The 15,096-nt window shown below is 39.4% G+C and overlaps 2 protein-coding genes across 3 annotated transcripts; one reads left to right on the top strand and one right to left on the bottom strand.

Annotated features, from left to right (window-relative positions):
* Positions 1-1,167: 1,167 nt before the first annotated feature.
* LOC145911322 (heparan sulfate glucosamine 3-O-sulfotransferase 6-like) lies at positions 1,168-7,237 on the top strand. 2 transcript variants are annotated; one of them, XM_082998631.1, is made up of 6 exons: positions 1,168-1,432; positions 2,283-2,351; positions 3,346-3,482; positions 5,093-5,306; positions 5,806-5,981; positions 6,255-7,237. In XM_082998631.1, the coding sequence occupies exons 1-6, from the start codon at positions 1,280-1,282 to the stop codon at positions 6,625-6,627; spliced, it is 1,122 nt and encodes a 373-aa protein (XP_082854757.1). In that variant the 5' UTR covers positions 1,168-1,279; the 3' UTR covers positions 6,628-7,237. The 2 variants fall into 2 exon arrangements, with proteins under 2 accessions (XP_082854757.1, XP_082854758.1); XM_082998632.1 differs by lacking the exon at positions 2,283-2,351.
* A 222-nt stretch (positions 7,238-7,459) lies between these two features.
* Positions 7,460-14,898, bottom strand: LOC145910664 (RNA polymerase-associated protein RTF1 homolog). The gene is made up of 16 exons (XM_082997852.1): positions 14,735-14,898; positions 14,411-14,527; positions 14,183-14,345; positions 13,879-14,101; positions 13,414-13,494; positions 13,214-13,350; positions 13,028-13,114; positions 12,691-12,793; positions 12,020-12,191; positions 11,501-11,671; positions 10,591-10,698; positions 9,810-10,009; positions 9,395-9,527; positions 9,045-9,110; positions 8,586-8,715; positions 7,460-8,140 (listed from the first exon to the last, which is right to left on the bottom strand). Exons 1-16 carry the CDS (start codon positions 14,795-14,797, stop codon positions 8,034-8,036), a joined length of 2,061 nt encoding a protein of 686 aa, XP_082853978.1. The 5' UTR covers positions 14,798-14,898; the 3' UTR covers positions 7,460-8,033.
* Positions 14,899-15,096: the final 198 nt, after the last annotated feature.

The following is a 15,096-nucleotide window of genomic DNA, read 5'->3' as shown; positions in this document are numbered from 1 at the left end:
ACATAGTGAAATCCCGGAAATTTGAAATTGTAGATAAATGTAGTTTCTCAGAGTTAGATTGCGAGATATATTTTATACATGCTAACTGACAGATAAGCTAAATAAAGAAATTTCGCAACTGTTTTTCGGATAAAAGAAGCCAACAAGAAAAAAGTATATTTAGCCGCGCTTGACTGGACTCGTGGTTCTGATGAATGCTGGTTCTCCTTTATCAAACAGACAGCGTCGGCGTGCCTGCTGGGCGTCGTGTATAATGTAGGTGTTGAATGTCAGAACACAGCAATGATATTCAGATACAAGCAATGACGACGGCGTGCCTGCTGGGCGACGTGTATAATGTAGGTGTTGAGTGTCAGAACACAGCAATGATATTCAGATACAAGCAATGACGACTGATCAAGAAATTGCTAGGCTGAATTGTTTGATTTCAATCGTTTATGTCGCATTATTTGCTTAGTAAAGCCAGCAACACTCGAATAATAACAAAATGTTGACTTCTGACAGAATGTGGGTGATAGCCTTTATTGTCAGACGGTCTATATCAGGTACAACAAAGGCAATTTCAATCAAGGACAAGCAGTTTCAGCACAATAGTCTCGGCACGTGGATTTTTAACATTCCCAGTTTAACAATGTGAATAATGTTGATTCCACTGAAACTAATTGGTGTTAAGTTCACGCGCCAGCGATTGTAAATGTCAAACGCACTTGCTTTGAAAACTTAACCTGACAACTGACGTGGTTGAGCTTTAAATGTTCACTCGCCTTTTTGTTCAGTTTGTTATATTTCTTTGTGTATTCAATATTATGCAACGCAAACCAATAACAATGAGAACAATAACCATTTATTGTCAAGCGTTGGTTGAATTTTCGTATTCTTTGGTAAGGCTAGATAGTTTAAAAGCTATGCAAGAACCTACTGATTGGCTTGGATTGCCCGAGTCGAGTATCATTTAAATTAGCAACCAAGGGAACAAGAGGCCGAAAATAAAATTATCCCTCTCGATTGCAGCGCGTCGCGATGCTTCAGGGAATATTGTTGCAGCCTGACAGTTGGGCAAGTGTGGAAACGCGCTGTTTCCGCTAAGGAAGCGTTAATGGCAGATCGTCCACTTAACAATGTGAAAAAGAAACGTATTTTAAGTATCTGGTCTTATTCTTCAGCTGTTGCTGCAGCGATTGCCGATTTTTAATGTGCGCATTGTCGTTAGAAGAATCATGGTATAAGCTGTGACGAAACAATCGCGTATGAAACGCCATTGTTCATCTTTTCGATTTCCATGCTCCAAGTCAACCAAGAAAAGGAGAATATGCGAAGAAAAACTACATTTGCAATCGTTGCTGGTCTTGCCGCGTTTATCACGGTGTCATACTACGCCACGCAACGTTCTTCGTTTACCTCTATGGGTAACATCAGGACATCAGCTGTCAATGTAAGTTGCTGAGACTATGCAAATGACGTTGGTTTGTTATATCTTGTGTAAATAAGTGCCATTGTTTTAGGTAACACATTTCAAAATTTGCTAAACTTTAGGTACAGGAAACAGATTTGCCGCCACGAATTCGGTTCAAGCGTTTGTGGAAAAAGGCTTCGTAAATAATTAATCATACCAAAGTCTTTTGATAGCAACATAATTTAAAGCTGTCTATGACCTTTGGGGTTACAAGCACTGCTTTTTGGCAGAAGCTAGCCACTTTCTGTTGGCATAGTTTAGTCAGAATTTTGGTTTCCTTTATGTTTGTGTTGAAAAACGGTCATTCATGTGTTTACGATGGCGAAAAGGACAAACAAGTCGCATCCCTTGTACGATTTGTTGGTATACTCACATCCAACAGAACAACGACCTCTTGAGAAAACACTGGCCGATCATGTAACGAGGGTTTAATTTTTTCTCTGTCGTGGTGCTCAAGCGCTTAAATATGCGAAACCAACGAAATCACAGCCCAAAACATTTTGGATAGAAATCATACATAATACCGTGTATAGTAAGTGTTATTTATGGTGGTGCCTGTAAACGTAAATGGATTGCGTCATTTAGTGGGATCCTAAATATGCTATATGCGGGGATGTTATATCGCATTCCAGCGTTGCGATAAACGGAGAAGTTACGAAACCGCGAGTTTCATATTGCTACTGCTAACAAACAAGCGCTATGCCGTTCCGCAAACAAGTCTCGGTGTCACCAGCTCCTGATCGCTACCTGATGCTATAATTACGTGTAGTTACATGATTGTGCCTGTTTGTTTTCTGAAAACCATGATTAAAACGTTGTATGTTTTCAGGGCTGCCTTAGAATGACGGACCTGATGATGCAAAATAAATCAGAAGGTTTTCGCAAGCGCCTGCCTCAGGTACACCCAAATTCCATTAGTGTTCCAAAATATTAAGATTTGTTTTTCCGAAATGCAGAGATATCAACCGTTTGCAATCTGCACAGTTTAATCGCGGAAATAGTTGGGTTGGGCGCAGCATGCAATACATTGCATTTTTTGGCAATGTCCGTTCCACATACATTGTGTTGAGCTATTAGCAGTGTTTATCGTAACATGTATGGCAAAAGTCGTCTTGCTGACTATCTACTAGCACTCTAGAATGTCGGCATAGTTGACATATAAAAATGCAATTGGTAGCATGCATTCAATTTAATCAATAAAATTCAATTAACCCAAACAGGAGAAAAAAATAAACGTTGTCTGTGGTAGACGTTAAACAAACTTAATCTGGGTTCAAAGCAAGTCCCGCGCATGATTTGGTTTCGTATTTTGCAAGCGCAACTGCAACATGCCGAAAATACTTAAACGACGCATCACCGTTCAATTTAATTACACCTCATACGAAGCATGTGGCAAAATTCCACACGCATAACGCGCTAGTCAAGAACCACAACCTTAACGCTTGCGAGGCATTCGATATGTTCTATCGCTTGAACATCCAAAGCGGGCGCAGTGCGTTTTTGAAAAAACAAAGGCCGCGCGACAAGAAATACTCAGTACCATGGCGTGTCCTTATGTTCCATAGAATATACGGTTCTCTTCAAACGGTAGACAGCTGCTCTCGTTGGCTTGGCGGACTTCTTGTTTGTTTAACCAAACGCGGCTTCATCCCTTATATGAAACCAGATCTGCTACTAACCCTATGTTGTCAGATGTGCTATATATAGTGGTCCTAGTTTAAGTATATTAAAATTCTATTTTGTTATATGTATGTAAAGGTAAGAAATAGGAATTATTCAGTCAAAGCAAAGATTAATGTGCGTGATGTTCTTGTTTACTGTGCGATAAAATACATTCCGGTAATAAATGGACTCTCCGTCTTCATGTTGTGCATCGTCTTGTCTTCCAATAGATTATCGGGATTGGAAGTAAGAAGTGTGGGACGGGGGCGTTCAGACACTTTCTGAGGTTTCACAGCAGGGTTCAAGTGGCTTACTGCGAACCACACTTCTTCGATGACTCGTACGAACATGGCGTGGAATATTACAAGTAAGCCGACCCTAATTTCTTACAAACCCAGCACCCATCGTTTTAACTCAGCGACGTTATTCGTCAAATAAAACTACGTTGCACAGACTAGACTTGGCTAGTGAGTTACTGTTGCTCATAAATGTGTCGTGAACGCGTAAATTTCTGTTTGACATATAAATGAAGTTTGTTCAGTATTCTTTATCGTATTCGAACAGACTCAGAGCCAACATGTTCGCTGATAAAATTCCTGTAAGGCACCCCGCCGCCCACAACCTGCTGGTTGCAAAATTGCGATTTTACCACATCCTATATGGCCGTAGGTAAACACATAACGTGCAATATATGGCTGATATTAACGTAGAGAAAATGAATAATATACAACGGTAACTACACAAAGGAGATTGAAATTGTGATTTAGTCAAATAATACACAAGTTTCTGAGCAAACAATACATATAACAAGGACCTTGTGAGATAAACGTGTTAGGGTTTATAAAACTATCACAAGTGACTTCATTTGCAAATACTATCAGATTACGCAGAAGTATATCAGATTAGTTTAGGATGAAAATGATCGTGAGTTAGAAAACTAAACAACCGACTAATTGGCTGCTCAATGAAGCGTTAAACTTATATGCGCATCGGTGCACACGCAAACAAGGTTCCATATACTGAGTAAACTCATTCTTTTATATGGATTTTGATGGGATGAAATAGATTTTGCACTTTCAATTTCCCTCAACAGAAAATCGTTTCAAATATTTGAAATTTCACAAAGTCTTGAACTTCCGACGCTATGCAATAGTTCAGTGGTATGTGCAATAGTTATTGTAGGGTCGTAGGCGGCAATTGTGATAAAACACCCATTGGGCACTCCGTGTCGTTTTAATTTTTTAAAACAATACCTTAATATTCCCAAAACAACCATATTTTTTTCTTGCAAGGCACAGCTGATGGTCTAACACATCAGAAATGTCAATACATTCCTTGATTTTGGCTATCTAGTATTGGGCATTGTCGAGTCCTTCTAAGGCACGGATGATACTTCCCGATGGCTTTTGTGAATCATATCGCGCGGCTGAGAAAACAGTTTCGCGGCCAATTCAAAGGCGTTCTGCGAAACAACACTGTATCCGATATGACGCTAATTCTTATCGCTGTAAAAGATGAACATGTAACGTAAGTGGAATGCGAGACCTCTACGATTGTTATTCACTCATGCTTGGCAAATTCTTGTGTCCAAACTCGGCGCACGAAAGGGATAAGTTGTAACATGCGAGCGATACGTGTTTACAAAACCAATTGGACTCCATTTGGGCGGCTTGGATTAAAGGGTGAGATCAAAGTGAGTGCGTCTGTATCCACAAAGCGAATGTCGTTTACAACTATCTTTCATAAGAACCAGTGGCCTTTTGTACGATGTCTGTTGAATTCAATAGTATTTGGGTAAAATTTGATTAATTGCTTGTGAAACTTAACCGAAAGTTGCCCCGGACAAAAGGACAAATAATGTAGCATTGGCCTATTTCGTGAATACGGGAAGGTGTGACTTTGATACGACCACAACTTGCTTGATTTCTTGGTGGACAAACTGATTTGTTGTCCTTACACTTGGGAATGTCAATGCAGGAGCCTGATGCCTTGGACCAAAATTACCGACGTCACTTTCGAAAAAACGCCGAAGTACATCGTCACCAAAGGCGTTCCCGAGCGTATAAAAGAAACCTACGCCAAAGAAAATCTTCCTACCCCAAAATTTGTGTTGGTGGTATGTGATCCGGTACAACGAGCGTATTCTGACTTCGCCAAAGCTAAACGGAACACTGGATACAAGACGGATGTGGTGGGTTTTTGCCAACCGAGGCCGAAAAAAGAATATAATGAGTGTAACTGCCCACTGTTGTACTTTTAAATCTTTAGGACAGACAAAATAGCCCATACAGCTGATGTGAATTCATTTGCAAACGTTTCGGTTGTGTCTACATTCATTCTCAATGCAAAATTGCAAATGATTTTCACATCAACTATGTGGGCTATGTTGTTTGTCCTAAAGATTTACAAAGCCGTGAATTATGTTCTTAATTTTTAGTAAATGTTATGTTCGGACCGAATCAAGGTTCTTGATTTCCGAAATTACAGTTCTTATACAAAGGTACCGTCTCCAAGCGTAAGGAATAATTTATGGTTCGCCTGTACACGCGAAATAAATTTTATTTCCTTTGTGAAGCTGAGTTTAAAGGCCGAAGGTTTATTGTAACCACGGGATCATAAGAGTGTCTGATAACTTTGTCTGGAAACTTTAATGCTTTGCCAGGTAGCTGTAACTTGGTATTTGCGCACAGGTGAGTGAGTTTGACAGTTTTGACGACTATGTGCGATATGCTATGCAAGTTATCGACCGCGCAGCGCCACCACACGACGACGTGGACGCGTTCTACCAGAAAATGCCAACTCTAGACTCCATGATTGAGCTGCGATTTATCACACGTGGAATTTACTCCTATTTCCTCGAAAACTGGTAAGGGTGCATGGTTTGTAGTGAAAAACACTTTTAAAAATTTTTTTCGGCAAACCAAAACAAAATACCTGCTCGCAATGGTGTTTCTGGCATTTATTTTCTGCTGACATTTTCCCAATTTGAAAGTATAAAAGATGGGCGTTATGACGGACATGGAAAAAATGCTGCGGAAGCCAAACCGAAAATCCAAAGTAGTTTTATCCGCATTATTTGGATGTGTGCCGTTACTACACTAAACCATATTGTAAACAAAATTTATGTTTTTCGCTCCAGGTACGAGCTCTTCCCTCGCAAAGACTTCGTTATAGTTGACGGCGATCGACTGTTGGTCAATCCTGCCGAAGAAATGCTAAAGGCCCAGCGCGAGCTTGGCCTCAAAGTCGAGGTGGGGCCTGAAGACTTCGTGTACGACCAAGACAAGGGATTTTACTGCATAAAGTACAATCACACGTATAATTGGTGTCTGTCAGAGGCCAAGGGTGTCACGCGAACACTTTTAAACGACACCATCGTACAACCTAAGCTATCCACAGCTTCACGTTTCGCTTTGCAGGAGTTTTATCGTCCGTTTGTAAAACGTTTTCGCCTGATTTCGTCGCTTGACACCACTTGGGTAGGACGACGTTTAGATTTCAAACCAAGATAACAGCTGTGAAACTTATATGTGGGTTTATACATGTTTTAACAACTGCAAGTTTTTTTTTGTGAAACAAAAATTCGTATACTGTGGCCTTCGTCGCAGTGTTATTCGATTTACGTCTTAGGTATATTTTCATTCACATGGACATATACCCTTTAACAAAACTCCCCACCCCCTTTCGGCAGATAAACATAAAGCTCCGGCGGAAAGGTGTGCTCTTCTTGTGCAAGCATTAGAAGTGCCATTCGACAGTTTTCCCGCATTTTATTCCAACCCATTGACTGTTTGGTGGTTTATCGTTATATGCGAAAATAAGTCCATCGACATTTTGTTATTTATTACCTATATCCTCAAACTTTTCCATTTTTATCGTTCACAAGCTACGCCAAGCACGCCCAATTTTTCCATTTAGTTTCCTGTGTCTCAGGTTTTCGTTTTATTTCTATGTTCAGTCCGTTGCAGGACCTGTAGAAAGGATTTTTCTTCGTCGTGTTTTTGGGACGCGAAAGTCTATTCTTCGTTTTGTGTTTGCAGTACTATTTATTCGCATTTTACGCATATCTTACACAGCTTGTATCAAGTTGAACTTACCTGTTGGTTCTACTGTAAATCCCTACCGTACTTCACACCGTTTCGGACGGCGCGAATAAAATAAATTCCACATCACGTGCCTCAATGAACTCGCCCTTGTAACCATTTTTTTCTGTTTTGAAATTTTTACCTGAGAGAAAATTGCGGGTAAGCTGTCCCGCAACACAAATGTATCTTTTTTTGGAATGCTACTACATGGGGAAGGATTGGCGCGCTGTTTCTTGTTAAAAAAGGCAAGTTGGCGATCAAGACAGTAATGAAAGGTTTATTGTTAAAAGAAATCGTATCCAAGCAGACTTCAATCTGGTGGCACGTTCGTCAGGGGGTGTTCGCTGCTTGAACAATGAAAAGAAATCTATCGCAAGTTTAAAAAAGAACAGCGCAAAACGTATGACTGGATGAGACTCTTCGCCAGTGACACACACTAAAAAAATATGTGGTTTGCGCAACAAAGACCCAAGATTGTTTGTAAATATGGTGAAACAGTGGAAAGCCAATAATTTCCCGGAATACCGTTCAATCCCCTCGGTATTTATGTTATGAAGGCGCAACAGCAGCATATATCGCCAGTGACTATTTCCGGCAACCATTTCATAGTAGCTGCGGAATAAAGATGAATCACGTATTTCCATTGCGAGGGGCAAAAATTTAAAACACTACAAACCAATATCGGGAGTTGAAAAATAGTGTCGGTAAAAATAAGAAAAATGGGTTTTTCAACGATGAAGGCAGTAACGCATAAGATTTCCGATGCGACAGGATGGAAAACAGTTTCCCTCGCGTGCTTTGTGTTCTCGTGTATTTTAGCACCTTGATCCGGATCAGATGAGACCTCGCCGTTTTTTGTAGTCGGCAAGGTTGAGAGACCGCCTAGGCGCGTCCGTGTTCGGCATGGCGGAGTTAGCTTTCGGCGCAACGAGAGAACGCTCTGTGGACAAGGATTAAGTTTCAATACAAGTTAAAAAAACGACTTTTGCAAATTAAAAATCTAATTGATACAGAAGCGTTCTTATGAGCAACAGATTGTTGCTATAGAATACAAGTATCTTATATGTAGCAGAATCTGTCCCTTGATTAGGCACTGTCTTAATAATAACGACACTAATTTCTTAGGACATGTATTTAAATGTTTGAAACAAAATGCTTCGGAAAATGTCAGCTGGTATATTTCAAATAAATCGATTTCGCTCCAATATCATCAGATTCAAATCTATTTTAAGTTTGAAAATAGTGACAGCCCATTTTCGTAAACTTGGATTTTAAAGACTGTTTTCTTGAACTCGTCGCTGTAAAGTGGTTCAATTTAACAATAATTGTACCACACTAATTGTTGCTGAGAAGTACGGATTGCTAGCAAACGAACTCTGTCCTACCCGCGCTGGGAACTTGCAGGTCTAACTTAATGTCGAAATCGTGCGCATCGAACAGATCACCGACAAGCTGGGAAGAAGAACTGACAGCCGCTTTTTTCGTTTGCAGTTGTTTCGTTTCCTCCATTAACGCCTAAAAATGACATACGATAAAGTAGGGAAGGTCGCGGGAAATGCGGCATTGAAAAAAGCTGGATTAGAATGTTTACAATGACATACATTGCTGGTTATCTAAATTGTAAGACCAGTAATTAAAGCAATTTTTTATGCTCATTTAGTCGATTGTGTAAAAACTCAACACGAATCACTGGACAGAACTCATTGAAGAAGTATCGAAAACGTGACGAAAACGTTTTTCTGACAAAACTTGTCAAATCACTGGGCGTACGAATCGTAAATTATTTAATGGTCGCAATGTAGATAGGATTAACGACACTACATTCCAGAGGTGTCTCAACTTACATTTTGGGATCCGTATCTTCGCTCCATCTCCTGCAGGAGGCGTTGGGTTTGCTCCCCGTCTTCCGTCTAAACACCAAACAAATGTTAATAACATATCGTCTCCTATGTACAAGCAACAAGCCAGTAATGATCAGTGAGCTGCAGACCGTCACCACCAAGGGGAATAGTCTCTGTCTGGCTGTTTAACCGACAACACCGTCGCCAGTCACCCAACGCACTGATGAGACCTGATAGTCCGACACAGTGTACGAAACTGTCTGCAACTCACATATCGTCACCATTTTACCAACAAAATAAATTATACACGTGGGGACGCTAGGGAGTACAAAGCAGTGTTGACAGAAACTCACGTTTGAGACAAGGACGGGTTTACACCTTCTTCTGGTGAAGGGATCGGCAACTTTAGCTCGAAGCTGCTTCCATTCTTCCTTGCAAGCTTCCTCCTTTAACAAGTTGTCCGACTTAATGCGTTCGTTGATGTACCTGGAGTTGAATAAAGTGAGGTGATATTTATAAATAAACATGGATGAGCACATCAAAGGGACAACATTAGAGAACGGTTTCGTTAGCTTATATAGGAACAAAACACAGCAGTCTACCAATAAAATGCATTCATAACATCTTAAATTACGTGAACTTTCGTTTTATATAAAATGCATGAAAATACATTAAACATACTTTTGCTTCTACCACATGTAAAGATCTTGCGTTGTTTTATGGCCTAAGTTTCCAGAAAAGAACTGACAACATTCTAATCACACTCACGTTATTCCGGCGATGTTTTCTTGGCGAATTTTATCGAGTTTTGTCGCCCTTTCCTCAAGCTCCTCCAGTTGGGAGTTGATCTTCTGCGACTCTTCCCCGTCTCCGGTAGCTTCCGCCATCTCTTTCGCCTTCATCAAGTTCGTCTTCCTCATCGCGTAGTTGTACGGGTTCTTCCGGAAACGGTTCTTTTCTTGGATAATCTGCCGAAAAAGTTGCCTTAAGTGAGCTAACGTAGATAATTCTCAAAAGATATTTATTGGAGAAACCGATTATGAGTTTTTGTATCCCAAGTTATTGTTTCTTCACAGGTCGAACATTTCACCCCAGTGTGAATGAAATTTGTGCAGGGGTGATGAAAAAATATGTCTCCATATCTGTTCTCTATTGAACTAATATTGGGTATCACTGCTGGGCTAGCAGTATTTCCAAACTACTAAATGTCCAAAGATAAATATCAATTTGACAACAATAAAGGTGATGATAATGAGGGCATGAATGAAGAGCATATTCCGGGCTTTTGCGATTACTAATCATGGCTTTTAAGCTGAATGTCCTAGTCAGTCGAAGAAATAACACGTGACTAGCGACGTGAGGGTAAGGGTGTACACATACCCACTGTATATTACGTAACGTTGGTGTCTGGGCCACGTAGTCGAACAATCAGAGGTCTTATTTCACAATGCAGAGTATTGGGTTTCACACAAAAAAGCAATAACACAGGCGTGTCTTTGTTCCACCCGGCGAAACCTGACTTTCGAAATATTGAGTCAATTGTACCCACATGGTCTATGTCCTTGTCATTAAACTTCGAAGCCAAGGCTTCTTTGATTGCTTTCTGCTTCTTTTGTACTTCATCATACGTGGGGAGTTGGTATCCTGCCCTCATGACCTGCAAGGCAAAAGAGTAATTCGTACCGACGAAACTTCACTTTCGCCCCGTCGAAACCAAGTTCGCGCCCGATGTTGATTCCTTTGTTTGTGTACAATAAGTGTGTATAACGAGTGTGTATAACGAGTGTGTATATTTAGTGTGTATATTAAGTTTGTATAATAAGTGTGTATAATAAGTGTGTATACTGAGTATGTATAGTGAGTGTGTATATTAAGTTTGTATAATAAGTGTGTATATTGAGTGTGTACATAAAGTGCGTATAACGAGTGTGTATAACGAGTGTGTATATTAAGTGTGTATAATAAGTGTGTATAATAAGTGTGTATAATAAGTGTGTATATTAAGTGTGTATATTAAGTGTGTATAACGAGTGCGCATATTAAGTGTGTATATTGAGTGTGTATATTAAGTGTGTATAACGAATAACGAGTGTTTATTATTGAGTGTGTATGATGAATGGATATGTGTTGTACAATACCTACCGAAAATTCATTGCTAAGGTCCTGAACACTCTAATTTTTTAAATCATATATGACCAATTCTGAAAGACATAATCGACTTTTGTGCATATTTTACGACGCTTATGTATTGGAGCGGATTTGTTTTTCATTTATATGTTAACACCAAAGGGTTTGGGTATTGTAATACCCAAACAAAAGCAAATTGGGAAAATACGTTTAGCTTAGCAAACACATTATGTAACGACTGAACCAACAAAATGCCTAAGTGTCGATATTGGTAATAAGCGTTACGCTTTTCGGTGTTTCGAAAAGTGGTCAAATGAAAATATCTCACTGACCGTTTCTTTCCACTTGAAGAACTCGGTGTCGGAAAAGTCGGAGTTGGAAACAAACTCAAGTCGGAATACCCGTTCCTGTTCACCGTGACGTAACCTCAGCCCCTTGTTCGTTCGGGTTTTGCCGAGTTGATAAACTTTTGCCGTTTCAACCACGTCCACTATCTCCGCCACCTACCAACCCACATACAAAACCGATTTGTGAGTGTGGAAAATAGCAACAATGCGTGTGAGTAAGCCTACAACGGGTGGGAGGGCGAAAACTTACGTGCTGCCACTACGACAAGGTAAACGCGCCCGATTAAGTGAACATCATATGGTTGACAACAATCAGGAAACAGAGTAGTCTCTGCGTCGTAGTAAATGACTTCACACACAAAAAATACTTTGACCTAACACATTTTAAATCACTCAATAATTTGGCGCAAACTACTAAAACTGTTTCTCCCAAATATGCTTAAACCCTGCTACAACACAATGATCAGCAAAACAAACATAAACAACGACAGTATCTCAACTTACTCTGTATACAGGTCTACCATCGTGGTTACCGATGCCTATTCGAACAAAACAGCCGATAGCCGTAACTTTGAACAATGGCAGGTGGACCCATCTCTCAAGCTTAAAGCGGGATAGTCGTATGTTTGTAAGGTCTTCTTTGTTTTGGATTTGTTGGTACTTTCGTTCGTTAACCCTGTGAATACAACAACTGAGCTAAGCGTTGCGTGGTCGCAAGGAATGTGGAACAATGTCGCGGTTGCATTCATCGAGATTTACCTCTGATCAAAATTTTTGACGAAACGTTCACTTTTAACTGCCAAAAATCTTATTTGCAAACATTATATTAAGTGAAACAGGGAAAATGGTTCATTGGGCCCAAATTACGTATCGGATGTTATACGGCGTTTTAACTGAGCTACACTGTATTCATCGTGTATGCTGAAACAGTAAATTTGTTTACCCCTTGCAACAACGCATTGCATCAAATAAATATTCAGTACAGAGGATTACAATGCGGAAGTGGCGATCAATGCTCGTTTAAAATCACTTTGATGCAGACAAGTCCTTGGCCATTCATGTTAACATCAGATAAAAATGCAGAATGGCCTGTTTGTTAAGTATGATGTCTGAATGATACACTGACTAACACACATTTGGAATTGACAGTGGCCGTAGTAAAGTAAGCAACTTACCTGGAAACATTGGGTTTGTCTCCACCATGTGAGTTGCTCTCAGAGTCAGATGACTCGGATGATGAAACATAACCTGATGATCGATTTTTCGAGATGGGAACTTCTAAACAGGCCAAGTTAAAAACCATTAAAAATGTAACAAGAAGGATATGTTTCTTTCTATCTATGAAGTAACAGCAGCATTATATACATTACTGAAGTACCATTGTTGACCTTTTTGTCCAAACACACAATAAAACTTAGCAAAACAAGTTGCCAATTATGTTAAAAGTTGCACAAAAAAGGTATAACCTCTTTTGTTGTATATATCTTTTTTACAGTATAACTTATTACTAACCTTCGTCATCATCATCTTCATCATCGCTATAAACATCACTCGTCTTCCATATTTGCTTTTTGTCGGTATGCTTTTTTTCATACTCAGCTGAAAGTGCAGTTTATCAAATTTTGCAATGTATTTAAACCTCGATAAGGCAAGTTTGATCTACAGATATCCAATGTGTTACTTTAAAAGATAAACTACCTGCTTTGTTTCTCTTCCTCGCCCTTTCTGCCATGAGTTCTTCCAACTTTGTGTTTCCTTTCTTTTCTTCCATTTTTCGTCTTCTGTCATTGCGGGAAATAAAATTGACTGCGGAGGAAGACCCGTGTTCTGAAGATCTAGGTTATGATGGAATCATAAGTTGTTGCTGGACAAACACCGAAAACTTATAATTGTATTACTTGTGGCTCTTTTTCTTTTTCTTCTTCTTTTGAACTCTGTCCTGTAGTTTGGCAAGTCGTAGTTTCTTTTCAATTTCGAAACTGCATAGTAAAAAATATTTAAAATCAACAAAATTACTTTCCAAAAGCTTGGGCTGTGCAATTGTTGAATTAATCCCAGTGTAATAGGAAAAATGTTATGCATATCATATATTGCATCGATGCAAACAATGTAAATGTATAAACCTAGCACAGACAGCATCTGCAATTGGAGTATAAGTTTAACTGACGTATAAATTTTATCGCAACAACCATATTAAATGTAATGAACTCACTGGGTAACCATGTACAAAATGAGTACAAAAGCAAACCTTGCACACAAAAAAGTACAGGACTTGCAATGCCAACAGTTCCAGGCAATTTTTTTCAAGTGAAATGTTATTTTTGGCAATTGCTAGTTTATGAATATATATACTCCTAACTTACCGCTTCTGTAAAGCTTCTCTCTTTTCCAATCGATTGTACAACTCCTGTTCTCTATCCTTTTCAGTCATGTTTTCCAGTCTCCGACGATCCTCCTCATCCCCCACCAGCTCAGAGTCATAACCGTCATCAAACTCTTTTCTTAACGAGTCTTCATCAAAGTCACTTTCACCAGAATAATCGTCATCAGACCCTGCCTCGGAGCCATCACTTGATGAAAGTTCACCTAAACGCACAAACTCTTTTTTACCAAACAGTGTGTGCACAGTTCCTACATCAAGTTCTTTTATTTTCATCACAAACTTACCATCTTCCGGTGAAGATCCTTTGCCATTGTTAATTGTATCTGTGTATTCCTCATCTGATGACGATACATCAGAAACTCTATCACGACTTAAAGATGTTTTGCCCTTCTTTCCCTTGGATTTTTTCCCCATTTTTTTCTTCGAACTTTTACTTCCGATTGTCCACTGCAAGAATAAGGTCCTATGGTAAACAAATTGAATCAACCTACAGTGAAACTTTTATGACAAACTTCGGTATCATCGTCGGATGTATCAGAATCAGATGAGTTAGTAGTAGTTGTTTGTATCTTGGCCTTTTGTTTGACAGCTTGCTGCTTTTTGGGTCGCTTTGGTGCAGACACAGTCCCCTGAAATGTTGCAAACACTTTAGGTCAAGAATTATTATTGGTTTTTGTAAATATTCCAATTTAAAATTGCATCCATTATATCGATGAAAAATTACACATGTATTTTTGCAACAGTCACGACCAACGACATGGTCCTTATCCACATCACTTTGCTTAGGCTACTATTAATCAGCAATTCACAAACAAACAATTACATTAAATGCAAACCTGTTCTCCGTCACTGTCACTATCGTCAGAGTCGGAAACGACCCGATTTCTGCGCTTGCTCATTTTGTGAAACAAACTATCACTGTATGAAGACTTAACAACTCACGGTCTATCGTACCACCAGCCAACCAACAGTCCAACACTCGAAGCAAATGTAAATTGTAAACCTCCAGTAAAAATATCGAAACTTTAAAGGAAACGAAGAAAGTACGCAACCATTTGCCGCGATTTAAAAAAAATATATTTACATTTCTATGCTGCAGCAAGTAATTAAAAAAACGCAACAGGATATAGGGGTTTTTGTGTGTATATTTGGTCTTATTGATCAGTACACACGTTTATCTGGAGTTGCTACTGCTGGT

The sequence above is a fragment of the Ascidia mentula genome, chromosome 8 (assembly GCF_947561715.1).
Source record: "Ascidia mentula chromosome 8, kaAscMent1.1, whole genome shotgun sequence".
NCBI lineage: Eukaryota > Metazoa > Chordata > Ascidiacea > Phlebobranchia > Ascidiidae > Ascidia > Ascidia mentula.
Note: the sequence above shows the minus strand (reverse complement) of the source record. Positions and strands in the feature narration are given on the sequence as shown.